Consider the following 22893-nt stretch of genomic DNA (forward strand, 5'->3'; position numbering starts at 1 on the left):
AACATGTGTGGCACATGGCCAACTTGTTGACCACGTTTCTAATCCAAAAAGTCAATTAAAGACACCTATGAAGTCAAAGCAGCGTCTAGGAAGTTTCTAGGAAGCTTCTATATTAAATATTATAGAATTAACTTACTTTTATCTACTTATACTTACTTCTACCTATTTCTATATGTAATTATTAGCTTACATGATTATGGCCGTAACACTTTGTCAAGATTCGAGTTCATTATCACTTATCGGCCAAGAAAACAACAAGGTTTGTCTGATGCCCCATCTAGGCGTTCTTACTTTGCACCAAAAGAACGAGATACAGCTTTTCAGCAACAAATATTGGTCCTCTTGAAATCAGAGCAATTTCATCTCCAAGCAATGAAATCAACATTGACTGTTGATTCAACTTTTCTCAAGCAAATCCAGTCCAATATGTCCTCAGACCCTCTTGTTTATGATATCGAGAATAATTCTTTCAAGTCTCATGATCCTTCTAAGTTCGAATTCAAGAATAATCTATTATATTTTGAAGGACGCCTATATGTTCCAAAAAGAGAAGCATGTTTACGTGTTCTTCAAGCACGTCATGACTTTCAAGCAGCAGGGCACTTTGGATATAATAGGACTTTGGAACTCATATCAAGAGATTTTTGGTGGCCACAAATGTGGAAGTCAGTCAAAGACTTTGTACAATCATGTGATATTTATTCAAGATCAAAAATTCCTCGTCATCGACCTTACGGACTTCTTCAGCCATTACCTATACTAGAACAACCATGGTCTTCTGTTTCTATGGATTTCATCACAGATCTTCCAAGCTCAAGATCTTATGATTCTATATTTGTGATAGTAGATCGTTTCACCAAGATGGCACATTTTGTGCCATGTACAAAATCTATCACAGGTAAAGAAATAGCTAAGCTTTTCATTGATAATATCTATCGATATCATGGATTACCTAAAGATATCATAATGGATAGGGGAACTCAATTTGTGTCGAGATTTTGGAGGACCCTTTTCAAGATTTTAAAAGTGGACATAAAGCTATCTTCGGCTTTCCATCCTCAAACTGATGGACAAACAGAGCGCATAAACCAAGTCTTGGAGCAATATTTAAGGTATACTATCAACTACCAACAAGATGATTGGACAACCCTTCTGCCATTGGCAGAGTTTGCTTATAATAATACGGTACATTCTTCCACGCAACAAACACCTTTCTTTGCCAATTATGGCTATCATCCACGACTTGATACTTTTGATTTTTCAAAAGTTGATAATCCTCAGAAGAAGATATGGCAAATCGGTTGTCAGAGTTATATGCAATAATGAAGACGCAATTGAAGGAAGCTCAAGAACGACAAAAGATAAACGCAGATCTATATCGTAAGGAGCAACCACAACTCAATGTGGGTGATAAGGTATGGCTACTTCGTCACAATATGAAGACTATTCGACCTTGTGACAAGTTGGACTATCGTAGGCTTGGCCCCTTTTCTGTTTCTGAACAGATCAACTCAGTTGCATATCGGTTATATCTACCGGAGTCAATGAAGATCCATCCTGTATTCCACGTGTCTCTTCTTGAACTATATAAGACAGTGGATATACAAGGAAGAAGACAAATGCCACCGCCTCCTATAGAAGTAGATAATAATGAAGAATTTGAGGTGGAAGAGATATTAGACTCAAGGCGGCGCCGAAATAAGCTGAAATATCTTGTTCATTGGCGCGGATATGATATTAGTGAACACACATGGGAGCCATCCAGGAATCTAACAAATGCATCAGTTAAAGTCAAAGTTTTTCATCAACGACATCCATCAAAACCAAGATGAAAATCTCTCTTATAAAAGAGACAAGATTGAGACAAGATAACATTCAATTTCCTATTCTTGTTTGTAACTTCTTTGCATTTGTGATGCTAATTAGATGGAGAGCCAACAACTAGCGGATTCAACTCAAGAACCTCCGTTTGCTGACTTGGCGGACGAGACATTACGATTGTCACAACCTTCAAGACGACGTAATCGAGATGAAGATCTTCAAGAACGACATGTTCTTCTTCGAATAGATGGTGAGATACAACACGTTTGGTATCACGATTTGGGTAGGGACTCCCGATGTTTGGTGATTTTGCTAGAGGTAGGAACAATTCTTAATGGTGTTCTAAATATTCTATTCGAAGGAAGTTACGAAGGCATCAACAATGATCAAACAAATAGGTGGTCTTCCCGCCCTGGTATGGGACACTACCGATGGTTGAGAGGCCCTATCAATCATCTTCGAAGAGAACAGAGATCAGAGTATGTGGTGAATACAATTCGTCGCATCATAGATTTCCTCAACATATGATGACCGCTCCTCGTGGAACTCATCTCTAAAAGGGGGGGTAATGTCACGGCCATAATCATGTAAGCTAATAATTACATATAGAAATAAGTAGAAGTAAGTAAAAGTAGATAAAAGTAAGTTAATTCTATAATATTTAATATAAAAGCTTCCTAGAAACTTCCTAGATGCTGCTTTGACTTCATAGGTGTCTTTAATTGACTTTTTGGATTAAAAAAGTGGTCAACAAGTTGGCCATGTGCCACACATGTTGTTAGCTTGAAGATCAAGCTAACTATGTGGCCCACACGTAGAAAAACTTGCCTTATAAGTCAAGGCATATGTCCTACAAAGTCAACACATATTGGAGGTCCTATAGAACGTCGCCACGTAGCCCCTAGTTAGATAGTATATATAGAGACAAGAGTGAAGGCTTCTTCACTCTTGTCAACTTCTTTCTTGCTTCTAGTCCAGGTTCAAGAGTCTTTAGTTTCTTGTCTTGTGGCAATAGCCATTCTAGTTTCCTTTTAATATACATACTTGTTTATATTTTGACTTATTATATCGAGATAGCCTTTTTGTGTATATTTTCTCTCATCGAGTCTTTGTCCTTGAGAAGCACATGGCAAACTTGTTGACCACGTTTCTAATCCAAAAAGTCAATTAAAGACACCTATGAAGTCAAAACAATGTCTATGAAGCATCTAAGAAGCTTCCATATTAAATACTATAGAATTAACTTACTTTTTCCTTCTTTTACATACTTCTACATATTTGTATATGTAATTATGAATATGTCCGTGACAGTTGGTAGAGAAAAATTCTATCATCTGTTACATGCATAATCTAAAGACCAATGCAGAAAGTTGTTTTTCCTAGCATTTTCATCTCAAATTCACATATACGTAGGTTAGTAGCTTTAACACATGTAGATATAGTACCTACTAGGTTAAGATCATCAACATATACAACGATGATTACAAAACCAGTTTTATCGCGTTTGATAAATAAATAAGGCATTAGTGGATTACATATAAAATTATTTATAATTAAATAATCTTGAAGACATTAATACTACATGCATCTAAATTTTTTAAACCATACAAGGCCTTACATAATTTAATACCACGATATTGTCCTAGAGCGGGTCGATTTGGAGTTCCTGTTTCTAAGCCAAGTGGAACTTTCATATAAATATTTGCATTAAGAGAACCATGTAGATATGCAGTTACTACATCCATCAGATGCATCTCTAGGGTGGCATGAACTGTCATTCCAATAATATATCAAAATGTAATTGAATCCATGATTGAAAAATAAGTAGATTTATAATCAATGCCAAATAATTGAGTAAATCCTTGAGCAACAAGACGAGCTTTATAGCAAATTATTTGGCCTTGAACATCTGGCTTGTGTATAAATACCATCTTATATTCCACTGGGCGAGATGTAAGAGTGTCTACAATTGGACCAAAGACTTTCTTCTTATGCAAAGAAGCATACTCCTCCTCAATAGCAGTTTTTCATTTTGACCAATCAGAGCGACGCATCGTCTCTTCAATGGTTTGAGGTTCAAGATTGTCTTCCTTATAAGAAAAGGCTTCTATAATCTTATATGCAAATGATTCATCTATCATAATAGATGGTCTGACCTAAATATCATTTGTAGTACAATACAGAATAGATAATTTGTTATTCAACTTATTTTTATTCCTTCCAATTCCAAGCTTATTTTTCATAGGAATTGAAAGTACATTATGCATGGATATATTATCATGTATTCGTAGTCTCATAGGAAGAGTGGCAATTTCTTAAAAAATAATACCAAGATTAGTCAATTTTATAGCTTTTTTCCTACGTAGTTACTTATCTGGTCCACAAGTTTTTTTAGTTGTTGTTGTTTTAACTTGAGGTATTATAGTCAATGGAACAGCAATCTGAGCAGGTGCATTTTGAGCCTCATTAATAGGAACTCTTATAATTCTAAATGCATCATTGAAACCATCTGGTATTTTATCCGTGATCCGTTTTAGATACAAAATCTTAGCAACTTTAATTTCTGCCAAAGATGTCATGGAATTGGAATTCATTGTTAACATTTTTGGTGCTTCAAATATGAGTACTTTATTTGTTTATTGATTGGATACTAATCTTTAAAGAGATGAGAATACATTTTCTTCAAAACAACAATTTTACAAACGTGCATATAATAATATGGCAGTTAATAGATCAACAATATAAATATTGCTTGGTGAATCAAAACCTACATATATGCCTTCTTGTCGATGAGCTCCAATGGTACGCCGTTGAAGTTCTGGTACTGGAATCCATGCACGGCAACCAAATACTCGTAAGTGAGATACATTTGGAATACGACCTAAAATGACCTCATGTGATGAAATAATTTTAAGTAAAGAATGGCAGAGGCATATTAATGCTGCAACATATAAAACTACATGATTCCACATAGATGTAGATAAATTTGTATGAAGGAGGAGTGGCCAGGTAATGAATTATATAGGCTTTATAAATGACTCTGCAAGTCCATTTTGAGCATGTTCAAATAGAACTTAATATGTCAACTCAATTCTTGTTGTTGTACAATAGTCTTCAAAAGATTTTGATGCGAATTCTTTTGCATTATCCATATGTAATGTTTTTATAGGATAATCAGGAAAATGTGCCCAAAAATGAATAAATATAGATATAAGATTAACAAACACCATATTTTGAGTTGATAATAATAAAACATATGATTGTTTACCTGATGCATCAACAAAGACCAAAAAATAATGAAACGGTCTTGATATTGGATTAATAGGACCACAAATATCACCATGCAATCTTTCAAGCATTGGTGGTAGTTCTTGTAGAAGTTTCCAAATTGAAGCCGAGTAATCATTTTATCTTGCACGCATGCATGATATAATTCCATAGAGTCTACATCTGCAGGCTTTAAATTGTGCACAATTATACATGGAATGATCTTTCTAAATAATGTGGATTTGGGATGTCCCAATCGTCCATGCGAGAGAGAAACACGACTCTTTGTGATAGATGATGCAAAATTAAATATAATGGGAGGCCAAATCACAATTCGGTATAAACCATTTTTTGTAGCAAAAGCTTTTTCAACAACTTTATGGTTCTTTGCAAGAACCAAAACCTCTTTTCTATTTAAAATTGCGGTCGAGAGGTCATAACCATTAATATGCACATCTCGATAGCTGATCAGACTCCGAGGTGCTGAAGGTGCAAACATTGCATATTTACATTTTATAATGGAACTCGTAGGTAATTTTACCATTGCTATGCCCTCTTGGAAATAAAAACGCATTTGCTCTAGCCATGGTCATCATATTTTTAGTTTGCCAAATTGAAGATTTTTCAATAAAAAATCATCTATCTTGTAAGATAGTATGTATTGTTGCAGAATCAATGAGCGCATTATTTGATTCATCATTATAGGTTTTATCATTCATATAAGCCTCTAAGTCATCAACACCAATTGAATCCATAGACACATCCACGGTATGAACTTCACGAGCCTCAGTTTGTAGTTTCTTATTTTCTTGGAACATTTTTATAAATTTTTTTGAAGTACGGCACGCATATACTAAATGTCCAATCATTCCACACTTATGGCAAGAATGCATCTCTAATTTTTTTTTCTACTATAATTAATAGTAGAACGTTTATTCTTTCGATATGGGTAGAAATGGTCATGACTATGACTACCCTGATATTTATAAGCACATTTCTCATGTTTATATAATTTTTTCTTAGATTTTGAAATATTAAGTGCATGAGATTTTGGAACTGTAGTTCCAATAGGACGAGCTTCCACATTGCGTAAGAATAGCTCATTTTGCTTCTTCACAAGAAGTAGATAGGACATGAGATCAGAATGACTCTGAAATTTTATGTTCCTATATTATTGTGCAAGCACAGCAGATACAAGAGGAAATGTAGAGAGAGTTTTCTTAATCATTTCTTCTTTAGAGATGCTTTGTCCACATAATTGTAATTGTGAGACAATACTATACATTTCACTATTGAAAGCATTTAAATTTGGAAAATCCAAGACACGTAAATGTGTCCAATTATGACGTGTGTGTGGAAGGAAAATGGTCTTTTGATGATGAAACCTGGATTTAAGATTCTTCCAAAGTTCTACAGGATCTTCCATTTCTAAGTATTGATGTTGTAATGCAAGTACAAGATGACAACGAAGGAGAAGAAGTGCTTTCCAATGAATAGCATAAGGAATAAAAATACTTATTTTAGGAGATTCTTCAAACATAATGGCATTCAAGAGTTGTTCTGCAAATAAATTTGTTTTTGCCATTTTTGTCCATAATAAATAATTATTTCCATCTGCAGTCAAAGGTGGAAATAAAAGAGCTTAAAAATGTTGGGATGTAGTAATAATAGTTGGAACCATAGTAAAGGTACTTGAAGATGTTGAAACACTCATTATAAATAAATCTGTAAAGAAAATACAAAATCAAGTAGAAAAGTTGAATATAACGTACATTAAAATATAAAGTCAAATAAAATGATAAACTTGAATTTTAAATATATATATATATATATATATATATATATTTTTAAGGAGAGATTGTGGATTAAGGGAGCAAAACAATAATAAGATGGCGACAGTAGTAAGGCGGCAGGGTAGCAGCGACGGACAACAGCAGGCAGGTAGCTGCAAATAGTATCGATGGGCAGTGGTGGGCGGCAGCGGGCAACGGCAAGTGGCAGTAGCGAGGAACAGCAGGCGGGAATAGCATGCAACGACGGGCAACAACGACTGACATCAGCTTTAGCGGTGATTGGGTGGTAGTAGCGGTAGCTCGGTAGATTTGGCGGCAGGCGCAGGACATAGCAGAGAGCAAGCTGGGGTAGAGCTAGGGTAGAGCTAGGCTAGATCAAGTATTCTAAACAAGTATTCTAAACAAGCAGGGTATAGAGTGGAACAAGTGCTCTAAACAAGCAGCTAATATGAGAGGGGCCACCATGAAGAGCAACAAGATTATGAGGCAGACATTGAGCAAGAATAGCAACAGATTTGAAGAGTCAAGATTAGAGCCAAAAATTGTGATAGTGTGTAGAAGAGAGTCGTACTGATAACGTGTTGAGAATGTTTAGAAAGTCACAAGAGTAATAGAAAAGAAAAGGGAAGAGGATAAACAATACTTCTCTACTAGACTCTAAATACTATAGCTATGAAATTTATTGTAGTCTACAATAAATATTATGGAGAGCACCAACTACATTTAATGATCTCAACAGAACAAAAATCTTTGGAGTTTATTTCCTGCTTCTATTATATATATACACAAGAATGATAAAGCAATCCAAATTTTTACTAAAGTGATCTACTTTATCTTAAGCATCATTGCATCCTTGGAGCCTCGGCGTGGATGACAATTAGTAATAAGAGAACGATTGGGAATGGGAGAACAACTAGGAATATGAAATGTGTATTGATTTAGTAAAAATTTGGGTCACTTTATCTCACACACACACACACACACATATATATATATATATATATATATATATATATATATATATAAATAAATTATTTTTTAATTTGTAAATAGGATATTCTTCTTTAAAAAAGACATGGTTAAGGAAAATAAATAATTATATGAATAGCAAAAAGACAATGGATTTTATCCATTTTATTCTAATTTTAGAAAATATTAGCTTTTTATTGTTATTCTTATTATTTCTTAGGTTTACTATGACATTTAATATAAATTTTGATGAGGAGAGTTGAGGATTGCTCTACTATTGTTATAATGCACAATAATAGGCAACAATTTATGGATCATATTAAAACATAGTGAATTATGATAAATGAACAATCATATTTTCTCAAACCAGTGCAAAATAATGTCCATGATGTGTGTATGTGTCTGTGTAACAAATTTTTTGCATAGTAGGTTTTGTACAGAACATGTTCAAAGAGATTGCTTCTTCTTGTGATATTCAATAAAATATGTAGAAAATATCAAGATAGTCTTTAAATAATTCACTATATAATTTTAAAACTCAATAATAATAGAAAAATTATAATTCACGCGTATTTCCACTTACCCTCTAAATTTGAAGATTTTACAACTTGTTTAGAAGAATTAAGGCATTGAAAAATTGATTACAAACTATGTATATTTGGGCATTTATGATTTTTTTTTATTATTATTGAATATTTATAATTTTAATATTGGTATGTGTTTCATTAATTTTTTAAAAAAAATTGACTCAGATCATTCTTTCTCAAATATTTAAAAACCATTTCCTTCCTTTCAGAACCAAAAAAACAAAACAAAAAAGAATATATATAATTTAATGCTTTTCATTTCAGTGATATTTTCTTTTTTGGCTTTTCTTAACTAGCACACCATCATGTTAATGTCTATTTCAGACTATGACTTAGCTTTCACTTGCTTTTATAGATTGATTTTTTTATTTTTTTATTTTTTAAAAAAAGAGCAAGAAGTGAATTCCATTTCCTTAAAGAAACTCATAGTATTTGTGACCTTCACCCATTTAAGGAAAATAAAAGAGAAGCATCATAGAAAAATAAATCTTTTTCATCATCCTATTTGACAAAATATGTTAGAATTAAATTAAACATAGATTTCCGAAGTCTGCACTAAATGATTTATTTTATACACCTCTTTAAAACAATTATTCAATTTAATAAGTTGAATTCTTTTCTACTAAAACATATGTATATATATATATATAGATATATATTTGCAGAAACCCATGCCATTAAGCACTATAATCTTTGGAACATCCATCCATTTTTTCATTCATCCATACTCCCTTGTTCCCATGTTTTCTAAGTTCTTTGCATTTTCTACTTCACAACAACCTAAAAGACTTCTTTGTCTCTTTATATTATACTCAAGTTGTCTCATATATATATATATATATATATATATATATTTATATATATTTCTTTTCGATCTTTAAACGAATAATAAATGTATTTATTGTAAAACTATGAATTTAAAATTTAAAAGTATAGAGATTATAAGTTTTTTCATGTTTGATTTGGTACAATATGTATCCACTACCTTATTTTGTTAATAGATATAAAAGAAAGGCAAATATTGCATTTTGAGTGTTATTTTTTTTATTTTTATGGTAACTATACATATTTACTTGTTAATCTTAATTTAGTTCAAGTGAGTAATCAAATTTCTCATATCAAAGTATTAAATAAATAAAAATATATATATATATATATATATATATATATATATATATATATATATATATATATATATATCAATTATAATTCTAATATTTTTACATGTAACTCATTTTTTTGATACTACACAATTATAAATACATTTTTTAAAATATGTATAAATTATATTTTTATACACTTGATTTTAATTTTTTATTAAAAATTATCAATCATATAAGTTTTAGAATACATTGATATCTAACAATACAACTTAAATATTTATTAACTTATATATATATATATATATATATATATATATATATGATTGATTAATATTATGAGTAGAGACCTTGTTGAAGATCTAAATAGTAATGTACATTTACAATTGGAAATTTTTTTAACCTACATAGAAGATTCACACTTCATACAAAACCAAGATTGTGTCTTGTGTCTTATTTTCCTAGGCTAATAGGTTTATTATTTAAGATTTAGTCTTATTATTTCAATTAAGTAAGTGGTTTATAAATAATTTTGTTTATATGATTGTCATAATCATAAAACCTAAATCTTTTAATATAAATAAAACTACTCAACATAATTTTGTTGTTGGAATATCTTTATAATTCAGAAGAAATATTTATATATAAAATAAAATAATTTATATAAATTACTAATTCTTAATAATAATTATTAAGTAAAATATAAATAGAGGTAAAAATGATTCTAATCATAATAATTAGTTATGAATTTTACTATTTCCAGTTTCTAAAAATCTCAATTCAAAATATATCATTATTTTTATTTGTATTATTACTATGTAATAGAATGCAAAGTTAAAAACCCACAATATTATATATATATATATATATATATATATATATATATGTATATGTCAAAAAAATATAAGAATACTCTTTAAAAATTTTTAATAAGATATTTTATTAATTTATAGTAGATTTCATAGAAATAGTTTTGAATTCTTATGTTGTTATGTAATTCTTAGAACTTCATCTAAAAGCTATTATAGAACTTAGTGGCTATGGAATTAGTAATACATTAAGACAAGAAATACCTTACTATTGTCTATATAAGTTTCAGGTAATTATATCATTGTTTTTCTTACTAAAAATTAAATTATTGTGTGTGTTTGTATGTATATGTATCTATTGGTTTATATTATATATATAATTTATATTTTTAATGGATGCACCAAAATCTAGAGTAATAAAAATATGTATATACATGTATCTATTTTAAAATAAATTTTAAACATTAAAAAAAATCTAATAGATATATAGACTATAATGGATACATGTCTTTTACATCTTTGTTTTTCCAAATAACGTTTAAAGCTTAAAATATGTGTTTATTATGTATTATTCTAATAAAATATTAATACTGGTATCCAAAAGGAAATTTAATCTTTATCTCCTACTTATCTCATAAGACAATTCGACAATTTAAAAATAAATTTGGAAAAATAGAAATATATAAATATTATATAAAATCATACTATTAGTATATTATTTATTAAGGCATATGCTTATGGAACCAAAACAAGTTGGCCAATATTAAGAATAAATTAATATATATATATATATATATATATATATATATATACATATATATTAAATTATTTTATTCAAATACTTGTAAGAATGTTAATTTTAATTTTTTTTTAAATGGTCTAAAAATAATACAGAGTCCAAAAGATATAAAATATTTTAGCCAATAAGAAGATCTGTTTTGTTGCTCTAACAAATCTTAATATAATTGTATTCATTATCAATAATAATAAACTAAAAGTGAAATCAATGTAAAGATGGTGTCTAATATATTTTTCAAATTATACGTAATTTTAAAAAATAAGTGTAATTTAAATACATTCAACATACTTCAGCATTTGTCTCCTAATTTCTACAATGCTCGCCAGCTTTCCCCTTTTTTTTATAATTAGAAAATAAGATCTATATCAAAGCTTTTTAGAATACATATATTTATTTATATTCATCTATTTTTTTTTCACGTGAAAACTTCATATATATATATATATATATATATATATATATTAAACATACTACATATTATCAAAATAAGTTGCTTGTACAAGCAAATTTAGTATTCTCAAATCACTTCATTCTAGACTGTCTTTTCTGCATTCATAGAAAAATTTTATGATTAAATTGAATAAAAAAAAAACTGAGGTTATTACAACATAAATATCTAATGTTTTCTAAATTAAGGCACTCCATTTTGGAAAGGTAAGTTTGTTTTCATGCAATATTTGGTAATTGACATGAAATTTTTGATGCTACGTGATGAATCAATAATAACAACAATAATAATGTTGTAAGTGGTGTGGCCCAAAAGTGTTTGAAGGTGGGCATTTGTTATGCACTATTATTATTAAAATAAAAAACACCCAAATCAAACACATGTATGATTAGAGCCTCTTGGTTAGGAAATTACTATTTGCAATGGTCCCATGAGGCTTGATCCAAGGATAAAGGGATTGGAGACATTTCTTTCTATTTCTACATATAAAATATGACTACTAAATTCCAAAGAACATGTGCACTTTCACACCCAAGTGCCCAAAACTTGTGTACACATAGACATGTGTCGAAGGATTTGAGACCAAATCTAAGATTCATGAAAGATGCAACCATCCTAATATTATTTGAAAAGGAGGGGGGTGCTTGTTGATATGGCAAGTGCATCCATTTTATTTGGTTTTTTTCTTTGTATATTTTTAATTAGGGATTTTCTTCATTTGCTTAATCTTTTTGTTATTTGTCCCTATCTTCAAAGGATTTAAACCACTACTCCAAATGGGACTTGGTTGTTTAGTGGGTGCATTTTGTTTAAACGCCCATGCTCGGCTAACAAAAACGTTTTGTTGTGTATATTCGACATGCAATATGTGAAGGTAGGTTAAGACTTCTCTTCTTGTCCATTCTTGCAAAATTTGTCACGTTTCAAGGTGCATGTTTGGTTGTGTTGAAGGGGATGGATTCTAAATTGGGTTTTAGTTGATTCTTTCACATGTTTTATGCAATTTGGAATAGAAAGATTTGTCAAAAAGAAGAAGCTTGTGAGGATGTATGAATGAATTTTCATGAGCACATGTCTTTTGTTTGATTGAAATTGATTTTAGGTATTTATGATTTTGCAACCATATAATACATTCTTTTACTTTGAAAGAATTTTGAAATAAAATTAATTGTTATAAACTCAAACACGTTGCTCTATTGATATTATATCTTGAGATCACACAATTTGATTAATATATGTCCCTTTTTGGATTGATGAACTACATCACATTACACAAGGAAACATGGCATTGCTTTTGGAATAGGAAAATCACATCAAAAATTCCTAAACACATCATATCAATTATATGGATCCATATTTATTCATTTCTTTAAGATTAAAAAAGAAAAGAAAAGAAAAGAACAGAAGTCATGATTTGTGCAAGAAAAGTTCCATTGTTTTTGGGAACAACATCTAGTATGAGTAGTTGGGAAAGCAAAATAATGAAGAAAATAAAATAAAATGAAATTGGAAATCAAGGGGGTCAACAAAAGTGGATGTTTAATATAGACTCAAGGAGAATCAAACCCCCTCCCCAATATTTTTCATATAATGCCAGAGGGGTTTCATGCCCAAGTGCAAGTTGAAGAAGAGTGAAAAACAAAGCCTCACAAATTCCAGGAAACAACAGCCCCACAAACACATGCCAAGCTCGCATTACATGACTTGGTAGTAATAGATTTGAGTTCCACAATATATGTGTGTATTTGTATTTTGGGGGGGTGGGGGCTCTTTCTATCTCTCTTTAGTCCCATTTTTGATTAATTCTTTGCAGCTGGTACAAAGATACAGTCAACTTTGTCAACACCGAAGGTTGGAGTGGGGGTTGTTAGGGAAAAGATGACATGGCAGAGGGCTCTGAGTATAGGAATATTTAATATTATTATTGTTATTATAATTAGTGTGCAATTGGCCTCGTCCTTCTGGAGGGCCACATCCGTTCCGTCCCTCGTGGACTTGGCTGAGTTGGCACCGGGGGACACAGGAAAGGTCGCCCTCCCTCGGAAAACGGGAATTCCGCCTCCTCGCCCTCGCGATGCACTGTCCATGAGGGCAGGCAGGCAGGCCCAGCGGGTGCAGCTCATCACGGCACCCGGGATAAAATGGATGAATGAATAAGACACATATGAATGAATATGTGGGTGGATGGGGTCGACGTCGCTCTGCGCCGCCCATTCACAACACCCCGGTCTCCATCCTCTCACCAACGGCCACTTCGTGAAAGGGAATGGGCGCCCACTCTCCACGGGCACCCCTTCTCTCTCCCTCCCTCCCTCCCTCCCTCTGGGATCGCCCGGCCGTGCTATGACTGACTCCAAGTCATCCACCCGTGATAACCCCCCCTCCGGCCCCGCCCCGCCCCCGCCCAGTCCCGCCCTTGCTTCGGCTTCTTCCCGTGCTGCTGCCTCCTTCCTTCTTCTTCTTCTCCCGCCCTTCCTTTCCTTTCCTCAGAGGAGGCTAATATTCAAGCGCTCGGTGGTTGTGGTAAGGAAGCGGTTGTGTCGATGATGCTGGGAATGTAATGCGGCGCTGCTGCTCGGAGGGGGAGGCTAACTCTAATTCTCTGTTCGATCGGTCCCGTTTTCTGGCAGCGCCAGCGGCGAGCGGCAAGCGCTGTCTGGCTGTCCCACGGTGCAGGCAGGCAGGCCGCAGTCCATGTGTCAGGCTTTTCACACCTGTCTGTCTGTTCCGCTCTTAATAGGTACAGCCTCTCACTGATCATGGTTTGTTTCCTCTGTTTATTTTTGTTCCTTTTTCGCTAGGTTGCGCGACGGGGCCTCTCTCTCCCTCGCTGTGTGTGAGAGTTCGTCCACTCTACCACCCGTTGTGCCGTCCTGCGATCGTTTCCATGGTTTCGGTGTTGGTTTGTGTGGTTATCTAGCTTGCTTTGCGCGACGTCGCGTGGTGAAGGGCACGAGTATTGCGTCGTATTTGTTGCGTCTGTGGTGGGAGGCACAGGGGCTTTCTTCGTTATCCTTGAAGGGACCTTTGAGTTGTGGTGGCGATGACGGTGGCGATTAATTTGTTTGTGGGATCAATGTGTTTAGTAATTCTGGTTGCTGCGTCGTTGGGAAGCAGGAATTGGCGGTAGATGACAATTGCGATCGCGCGTCAAAGAGAGAGAGTGTGTGTGAGAGAGAGAGAGAGAGAGAGAGAGAGAGAGATGTATTTGAACAATTTTTTCGTGTGCTGGTTTCTGTGTTCGTCTTTGTCGTGCATTTCAGGCCGTCGGTCTTTGAAGAGCTGTTAGGATCTGAACGTCATTACCATGATCGTTGTCTAGCAGCGAATTGATGGGCCATTCTCACGGCGGAGGCTTTCATGTATCTGCTCTAAGTGTGAAAGTACTGACGGTTACACGTCCAAGTTTTGTCATCGAGATTGCATTTGTGGAGAATTGCTGCGCGGAGCCGTACGTCTCGCAGGTCTGTTCTTAACATATGGATCGTAGCTAATTCCGTTTCCTCCTGCATATTTTTGATAAAGTCCTCTGCAGTTCCTGCATGTTACGGAAAGTGCTTGCAGGAGGTATTTTGAGGTAATGCTGAAGCCGCACCACTTTCTTTTGATTTTCGCCTGATCACAAGTCGTGCGTGCTGTCTCAGGTCCTCGCTATTCCTTTTTGACAGCGTCTCATGTGCTTCTACGTCTTTTAAATGTTGGACCAAGCCTTTTGACAGATCTGGTGTGAGTCGAAGGGCTCAATTTGGAATCAATTCTCTCTCGAACGAGACAGAAGACGCATCGAACAAGCATTTACTCCTTTTGCCGATCTCACCCTCTTGGCTCAAAGGAACTAGTCCTCCGTGCGGATTACATTTTTCTGCCGATAAAATCTATCAATCGAGTGTCACTTTTCAGCGTCAAGGCTGCTATCGCCACCGTTGCTGGCCCTACTTCATTTTCAGGTTGGCATCTTTAATTGCCCTGTTAAAAATAGATGCTTTGAGTGCAATCTCTGAGAGGATTTTTTAGATGGAGAAGGAGGTCGGTATTACTCTAGCCACGTAGAGTAGTGTTTTTTGGAGTGCGTGTGCTCGTAGTGCTGGGCAAGGACGCAGTGGCAAATCTAAGCACTGTAGTTGAACTTGTGTGTTGTTTCCTTGGAAACAGACAAATTGACTAACAACCATGGAGGTTTTTACCGCTTCTCTTGGTGTGGCACTGAATGCGAACAATCTGCATGTGCGGCTTGTGTTCTATTTTGATGACGTCTAAGAAGATTCATTGGCTGTAGTGGAGTTGATTAGCGACATGTACGCTAGTAAGAGAAATGATTCAGATTGTAGGGTTCAACATCAAAACTCGGTGTAGGGCACACTAGTCGCTTGCGTTGAAGTCAAACCTACACAGATGATTAGCGCAGGTCTGCTAGGGTGTACTTCCTTCTTGCATATGGTAACGGAAGTCTGTTTGTTTCAACCACGCAGAGTTTGCAAGAGTTCAAATTATTTCTTGGTCGTGACTCGCATTATACTGGATGGGGAAGAAGAGCGGATATAACCCAGAGACACCTGTGTTTCTGGGCACAACTAATGTCAACCTTGCACGAAAGCAACGAGCATGGCGTCTCGCACTTTTTATTGTTACCTTCTGCATCGACATCGTGGCCTCTCTGGTATGTTCTCACTCTGATATTATACCCTGGAGTAGTCCGCTGGCGTTGACAATTTCTTCAGATATAGCTGAAGGGAATTTCGTTCAGGATCTGAAGTGATAGAGTGGCTGGCGGCATCCTACGATAGTTGCACTCTATCCGTAGTGTCTAGCTATTTCGTGGAATCCCCGAAGCAGTAGCTCTCAAAGTTGGATGACTTTAATTATATCCTGCTGCGGTCCCTCATGTGATTGTTTGGTTGTGGTCTCGTGCATCTCCTCCATCAGATAATTTGTGACGTAGGAAAATGTTGAGTATAGAACTTACTTGGCTCGACAGCTGGTTTTCTTTTTCCCTAGATGTGTTGGCCGAAGTTTTTATGTCTTGTTTGCAGCACGGATCTCCCTTATATGTAATGTCGAGCTTAGTGTCTTCAATCACAACGGAATGGTGTAATGCGTAGCGCATTTTGGTGGATTTTGGTGGTTGCGAGTTTTCGGTATTGTTGACATGATTTGTGGTTTATGCAGATGTTATTCACTATTGTGCATCTCTGGAGTGATAAGAGTGATTTTCCGATTTGGAGTTCGCTGAAAGACTTTTACAGGGACACGTCAGATTTGATTGTGCTTTGCGTTATAAGAATCTTATGTCTTGCTGGTTTGGCACATGTGGGAAGTCTTTTGGCTATGAGTGAGGCTGTTGCTAAAGAGGAACTGAAGTTTAAGCCAAAACCAAAAAGGGATGATCACCTGAAAGGTTTGGTTCAAGTCAATGGAAAAGTTCGAAATGGTGAAGCAATTGGTAGCATTAGAGAGCCTCTTCTCACGAAAACGGAACCCAAGTTGGAGGTTAAGTCAATTACCGCATACGAAGAGTGGTTTTCAGGATCATCTAAGAAAGACATTGTTCTCTTTGCGACTTTTCTAATCTGCACTGCATTTCAGGTAACTTTTTTTTTTTTTTTTTTTTTTTTTTTTTTTTTTTTTTTAATTTTTTTATTTCAAGTTTGAAACTTGTAGGAAGTGGAGCAATGAGATTTCCAGAACCTCTCCAATTACCAGTTTTTGCAGAGGTTCTGAAGCACGTGACCTGTGTATCTGACGCGAATGGCTTCTCAAGCGTGAAGAATTTACAGTCACGGTTACCTTTGGTTTTATGTGGAGTTATGAGTCTGCACGTGTGGCTTATATTTGTTCATTGCTTGTGCTTATCGAGTATTTTATCGCGCATGGAAGTTCTAATCCAGGAAATGTGGAGTGCCTCGCAGATTTTGCAGTAGAAATTGTACATGTGTTTTTAACCGAGAACACAGAAAATTCGATTACAGAATTTGGTGGACATGGAGCCTTGCATGATGGGAAGCTTGTTGCGTGTCAGGTTTTTGATCGTATGTGATATCCGTTGGGATGCAGGCATATGTAGGAGCGAAGTGCGTGAGTTTCTATTTTGATGTGGAACACTCTCTATTCAACGTCCGGGTTGAAGTATTGCAGAGTGTTTTGATGAGCACAACTGTTGTGTGGATCAATGCAGAAAGTTCTCTGTTGTCAAGGGTTGTGGATGCCAACCGTGTTCTGGCACGTGCTATGTTCTTGAATTCTAAGCGTAGTCGACCGGACTCACATGATTCTCGTGTTTCCGTGATCACAAACAGGTCGGCTCATTGCATCATTTATAATTGTTCAGTTTTGCATGAAACTGACCTATTACGCTGCGTGATCAATTTTTGATAAAGACTTTACTCTGTTTAGATTATCTGCGTAATTTGCAAAAACAAAGGAGTACAGCGATACTTTGAACAGTAGCATTATGGAGTTAGATATCATCGCATTTTCTGTTCTTATCTGAAATACAAACTCATTTTAGTTCTGTTTGACAAGTGCAGCGTGAACCTTGCGAATGGAGATCCCACCGAGGAAGGCACCTTGAAGGGCGATAAAGGCTTGAAAAACGAGACAGAGATTGATCAGAACAGCTACTTATTGCGTGCCATCAGATTGGCCAAAAATGAAGCTTGTTTACTGGCATGCGCTCTCTTATGTCTTGGTCTTTCTTCTCTATCAAGTTTGATACTACCAAGCTATCAGGTATACATTGCATGTTGACCTTGTTCTTTGTTATCCAGGCATTTTTTCTCTTTCTTTTCTTCACGCGGAGATCCAGTGCCATAGCCGAATATTTAGACATTTTTGCAGTGCACACTCCTAGTGGCGTTCTACGTAAGGTGTTTTTACTGACGTCTTTCGTTCTTCATCCCCGCCTTTTGCAGGGCCGTATCCTGGATCATGTGATTCAGAGGGATGTATCACTGTTCAAGAGGGATGTTCTGTTGCTGATTGCCTTTAGCTTAATGACAGGATTGTTTGAGGCTGTGCGAAACCTTTGTTTTGCTGTAGTAGGGAAACGTGTCTTAAAGACTCTGCAAGACAAGCTCTTCATGGGCATTGTCATTCAAGACATTGCTTATTTTGATGGTACTACATCTGGCGAGGTGGGCGTGCTACTTTCAATCTGAGACTAGTGGATGCTTGAATACAAGAAGTAAATTTCAGTACTTCTGCAACTGATAGGAAAGAGCGCTTGAAATTATCACCTTAAACTAGAAGGCATGTTTACGAGCGGATGATATGGTCTCAAGGATTTTTTTTTTTTTTTTTTTTTTTTTTTTTTTTTTTGTCATCAGGAATTCAGATTGTTATGGTAATGAAATGTGCACAACTTCTACCTGCTCTAAATCACTAACGTTGTGAACTTTTATGAACAGCTCACATCTAGGCTTACAAATGATGTCTCCTCAATGGCGGAGCCAGTGAATTGGATGCTATCCGCTCTTTTGCGCAATTGTCTCTCTCTCGTGGGTGGTTTCACAATGTGCTTTATGATAAGTTGGAAGCTGAGTATGCTGGCTTTTACAACAATGGCTCCAATTATGCATATTACAGCGGTTTATTCAAGGTATGTGGTTTGATGTTAAGTATGGGCTTTACATACATTTCTCTTTGGGTTATCCTTCAATGTTCTGTTTAGTTGACGTTATGAACACTATATTTCTTGTTTGGGTCGAGCAGGTGGTCTCGGGAACTCAATCGCAAGCGTTATGCATTGCTTGCTGAGGCAAATTCAGCCGCCTCTGAAGCTATTGGGAACATTCGTACAGTGAGGGCATTTTCCACTGAAGATACGGAACTAGATCGTTTTAAATCCAAAACCTATGGTGCTATGCAGAAAGGTGTTAGGGATGCTTATGCTTATGCAGGGGCTGTTGCTGTTAACGATTGGTTGGATTTAGGCGCATCAGTCTTAATCCTTTGGTAAACTATTTCCTTCTTGATTCCCTGCCTTTGATATTGGTGGTATATCTTTTTCCCCAGACTTTGACTTAGGATCAAGTAATTGTTTGGTTGGCATTTGGTTCGACTGGAGTCAGAAACGTTCTATGTAACGCTAGGCGTTTCTCAAAAGTCAACACAGTGGATTTACTATCGATTGTTGCACATGTTCTGAATTATTTAGTTCTCGCATTTATTGCTGTCAGTATACAGAAACGATGCGGTGTACGTAATGATGGGATAAATAATATGAGCCTTATTTGCAGGTACGGAGGAGTGCTCGTGATGAATGATCGACTGTCTGCGGGAAAATTGATCACGTTTCAATTGTATTGGAATCAAATTCAAAGTGCATATCAGAGCATTATGTCAGTATTGATGTCCTTGACCAGAGCCGCAGGTGCTGCACAGCGTGTGCTGTCGTTGGTGGATGCTCTCCCAGATATTGATCGGAATTCGGGCACTCAGATTTCCAAGTTGGATGGAGAGATTAAGCTTGAGAATTTGTACTTCTGCTATCAAATGCGTCCACAACATCCTGTCCTGCAGGGTGTTGATCTCACAGTTGGCAAAGGAGACGTGTGTGCGCTGGTTGGACGAAGTGGCGGTGGAAAGTCGACCATTGTTCATCTCCTTATGCGATTTTACGATCCCACTGCAGGGCGAATTCTTTTGGATGGCTGGGATTTGAGGGATCTAAATCTTAAATCTGTTCACCAGCACATGGGATTGGTAGCACAAGAGACACAAATGTTCGCTTGTTCAATTCTAGAAAATATCACCTATGGATTGTCAAGTTGGCGGCAAGAAGATTTGGAGGAGGCTGCAAAGTAGGTCCTTCATTCGCTTTTTACATTCGTCACCTGGGAAACTGCTTTGTCTGTGTTTTGTGCTCGTTTCATTTGTGATGTACATCTTAAGTTTCCAGTTTGCTTATTACGTAAGCATATTGCACTGGCGGAATCTGTACACGAGGGATTACAAAGCTGCGGTTATGGGACAGACATTGCACAGATATCTACACAACAACTTCATTTATTTTAGTTTTACACAAGTGTCTTAGTGTGGTTTTTGACAAAGTTTTACCACGGTTTAATTTTGCACACCAGGTATGCGAATGCTCATGACTTCATTATGAAATTTCCCGAGGGCTATGCGACAAGAGTTGGGGAGAGAGGAGTTAGACTGTCTGGGGGTCAACGACAGGTACTTAAATCACATTTCATTCTTCAAAACACTTCTTCCCTGTATGTAATTCCGACGCTCTATAATCACTGTCCAGTGTTGCGTAGTAGACTATCATTTTAAATGGAAAATTTTGCCTTGCTAGTGTCTGTTTAATGTATAGCCTGTCTGGAGGTAGGGGCCACTCAACTGGGCCACATAATGTCCATCTAAAACACTTGCGCTCTGGGAAGTCTTGGAATGTTAGCGTTGATTATATCGTGATCCTAAAGCTCATCTGGGCATAACTTGTCTGTTGGGTTCATGATGCTCTAGATCTGTTTCGAGTTTTAATTCTGATTGTGTGAATGGTTACAGCGCATTGCAATTGCACGAATGTTGCTACGGCGACCTAAAGTTTTGCTATTGGATGAAGCGACAAGTTCTCTGGACACTGAGAGTGAAGCATTGGTGCAACAAGCACTAGATCGGCTTATTGGGGAGGGAGGGCGAACTATCGTTTTAGTCGCACATCGACTTTCGACCGTGCGGAACGCTGATAACATTGCAGTATTGGACAAAGGTCGTCTTGTTGAACAGGGGACTCACGAGGAACTCCTGATGCAGAGTATGTCACTGATATGTACGCTTCTTGGATCTTGTAATTTTGCTTTGCCTTCTATCCAGCAATTGGGTTAATATTATGTTCAATTGTTCTAGTGTCATGGATGATGAATTAGAGCTCTTCTGAACTGTGAAATGTTCTGCAATACTAACACTCCATGGGTATATTCTACAGAGAGTGGAGTTTATGAGAAGCTTGTGAGGAGGCAGTTGCATAAAGTAAGCAATCGCATTATGGAGGATCCTGAGGAGCTTGACACAGCTGCTGATACAATCGACGCGCTAATCGATGAGACTTCGAATGGAAAACTGTAGATTTTACAGCTTTCCGCACATCTTGCACTATATCTGATTTCCAGTTGTCACCCTCTGCAAGGATTTAGAGGAAACTATCTCCTTAACTCGAAGAGCAGCTCTCACACATAGCATTGCTAAATTTTACCGGCAAGAGCACGTGCTGCAGAGCTTTACCACGCCAATGTGACGCTACATGGAGAAGTAGGTGCAGATTACAGACTGGCTCCCCCACGAGCTCGATTTCGGCTCAATTTGCCTGTTATCACCAACCTGGAAAACATTTTCCGCCCTATCGAAGAGGCTACCAGTGTACTCGTCAATTTTAGCAGCACATATTGGATGTTTTCATCTGGTTGTGCCTTGCAGCGCCCGGAGAGAAATTGGAGAATGGGCTGAAACTCCATATTTTTTTAGAATTATTGGGTAGAGTATTGTTCTATGTGGGTTACTGCCTCTCAATTACTTTAGATAGGCAATTTTTTGGAAACGAGTTTTGTCTTAAGGTCATAGGTTCTTTACAATTTTGAATTTTCTTAAGTTTAAGTTTCCAATTTGGATTTGGTAATTTGGGCATTTCAAGAGTTGATCTGTAATTAAAAGCCGGCTTGTCCCAGATATTGGCGCCCAGTCACTCTACAAGGGATGTAAGGCGCAATCATTAGGACCAGAAATACTCAAAGCAGCGTTCCCATCTCTTAAGGTGCAGTTTGACTTCAATTACTTAGTGAGCTTTTTCTTTTCTTTTCTTTTCTTTTCCCAACTCACGGGAAATCCCTGCTATACTTATAAATAACAACAGTCGGTTTTTGACAAACTATGGCTGAAGTGCTGAATATCCACTGTTCACATGGTGTTTATCTTTGCTGTTTTGTGTTGTTTTCTGAATGTCATCACAATTTGGAGATTATTGTGTTGTGTCCAGGCAGGTCCTCTGAACTTGTGCCTTGTCAACTTTACCCTCAAATAGTGTGAAGGAGATATAAATGTGACTCATGCCCACCTTAACAACCCTCATTACTTTTGAGTACAAGCAGCCAGCACCTGGTTGATACTTCGACGACTGAGGCTATTTTAATATCATAACAAGAGAAATTGGCAGTGACGTCAATCTTACTACACAATTGTATTTATTAGGCAGGAGAAGTTCTAGAGACTCAATGCTGGTATTTTGACCCACACACATCGAACTTCCATCAAGATCTATACCGTGCAGAGAATTTTTTAATGGAATATTGTTGTTTGAAATG

At 36.1% G+C, this 22893-nt stretch overlaps 1 protein-coding gene across 16 annotated transcripts; it reads left to right on the forward strand.

Annotated features, from left to right (window-relative positions):
* Nucleotides 1-14043: 14043 nt before the first annotated feature.
* On the forward strand, nt 14044-22891 carry LOC112276374 (ABC transporter B family member 25). 16 transcript variants are annotated; one of them, XR_002967984.3, is made up of 15 exons: nt 14052-14333; nt 14916-15057; nt 15238-15540; nt 16063-16250; nt 16760-17176; nt 17645-17886; nt 18118-18319; nt 18502-18723; nt 18997-19187; nt 19301-19543; nt 19828-20391; nt 20671-20767; nt 21104-21353; nt 21525-22346; nt 22569-22891. XR_002967984.3 is itself a non-coding variant. In XM_090247273.1 (14 exons), exons 4-14 carry the CDS (start codon nt 16113-16115, stop codon nt 21662-21664), a joined length of 2706 nt encoding a protein of 901 aa, XP_090103399.1. In that variant the 5' UTR covers nt 14044-14333; nt 14919-15057; nt 15238-15540; nt 16063-16112; the 3' UTR covers nt 21665-22460. The 16 variants fall into 16 exon arrangements, 3 of the variants coding, with proteins under 3 accessions (XP_090103399.1, XP_024363403.1, XP_090103400.1); XR_002967983.3 differs by having other exon boundaries at nt 14919-15057; XR_016500793.1 differs by lacking the exon at nt 14052-14333 and having other exon boundaries at nt 14356-15057; nt 21104-21368; nt 21525-22069; nt 22261-22346.
* Nucleotides 22892-22893: the final 2 nt, after the last annotated feature.

Source organism: Physcomitrium patens, chromosome 24 (assembly GCF_059467195.1).
Source record: "Physcomitrium patens ecotype Gransden chromosome 24, ASM5946719v1, whole genome shotgun sequence".
In the NCBI taxonomy this organism is placed as follows: Eukaryota; Viridiplantae; Streptophyta; class Bryopsida; order Funariales; family Funariaceae; genus Physcomitrium; species Physcomitrium patens.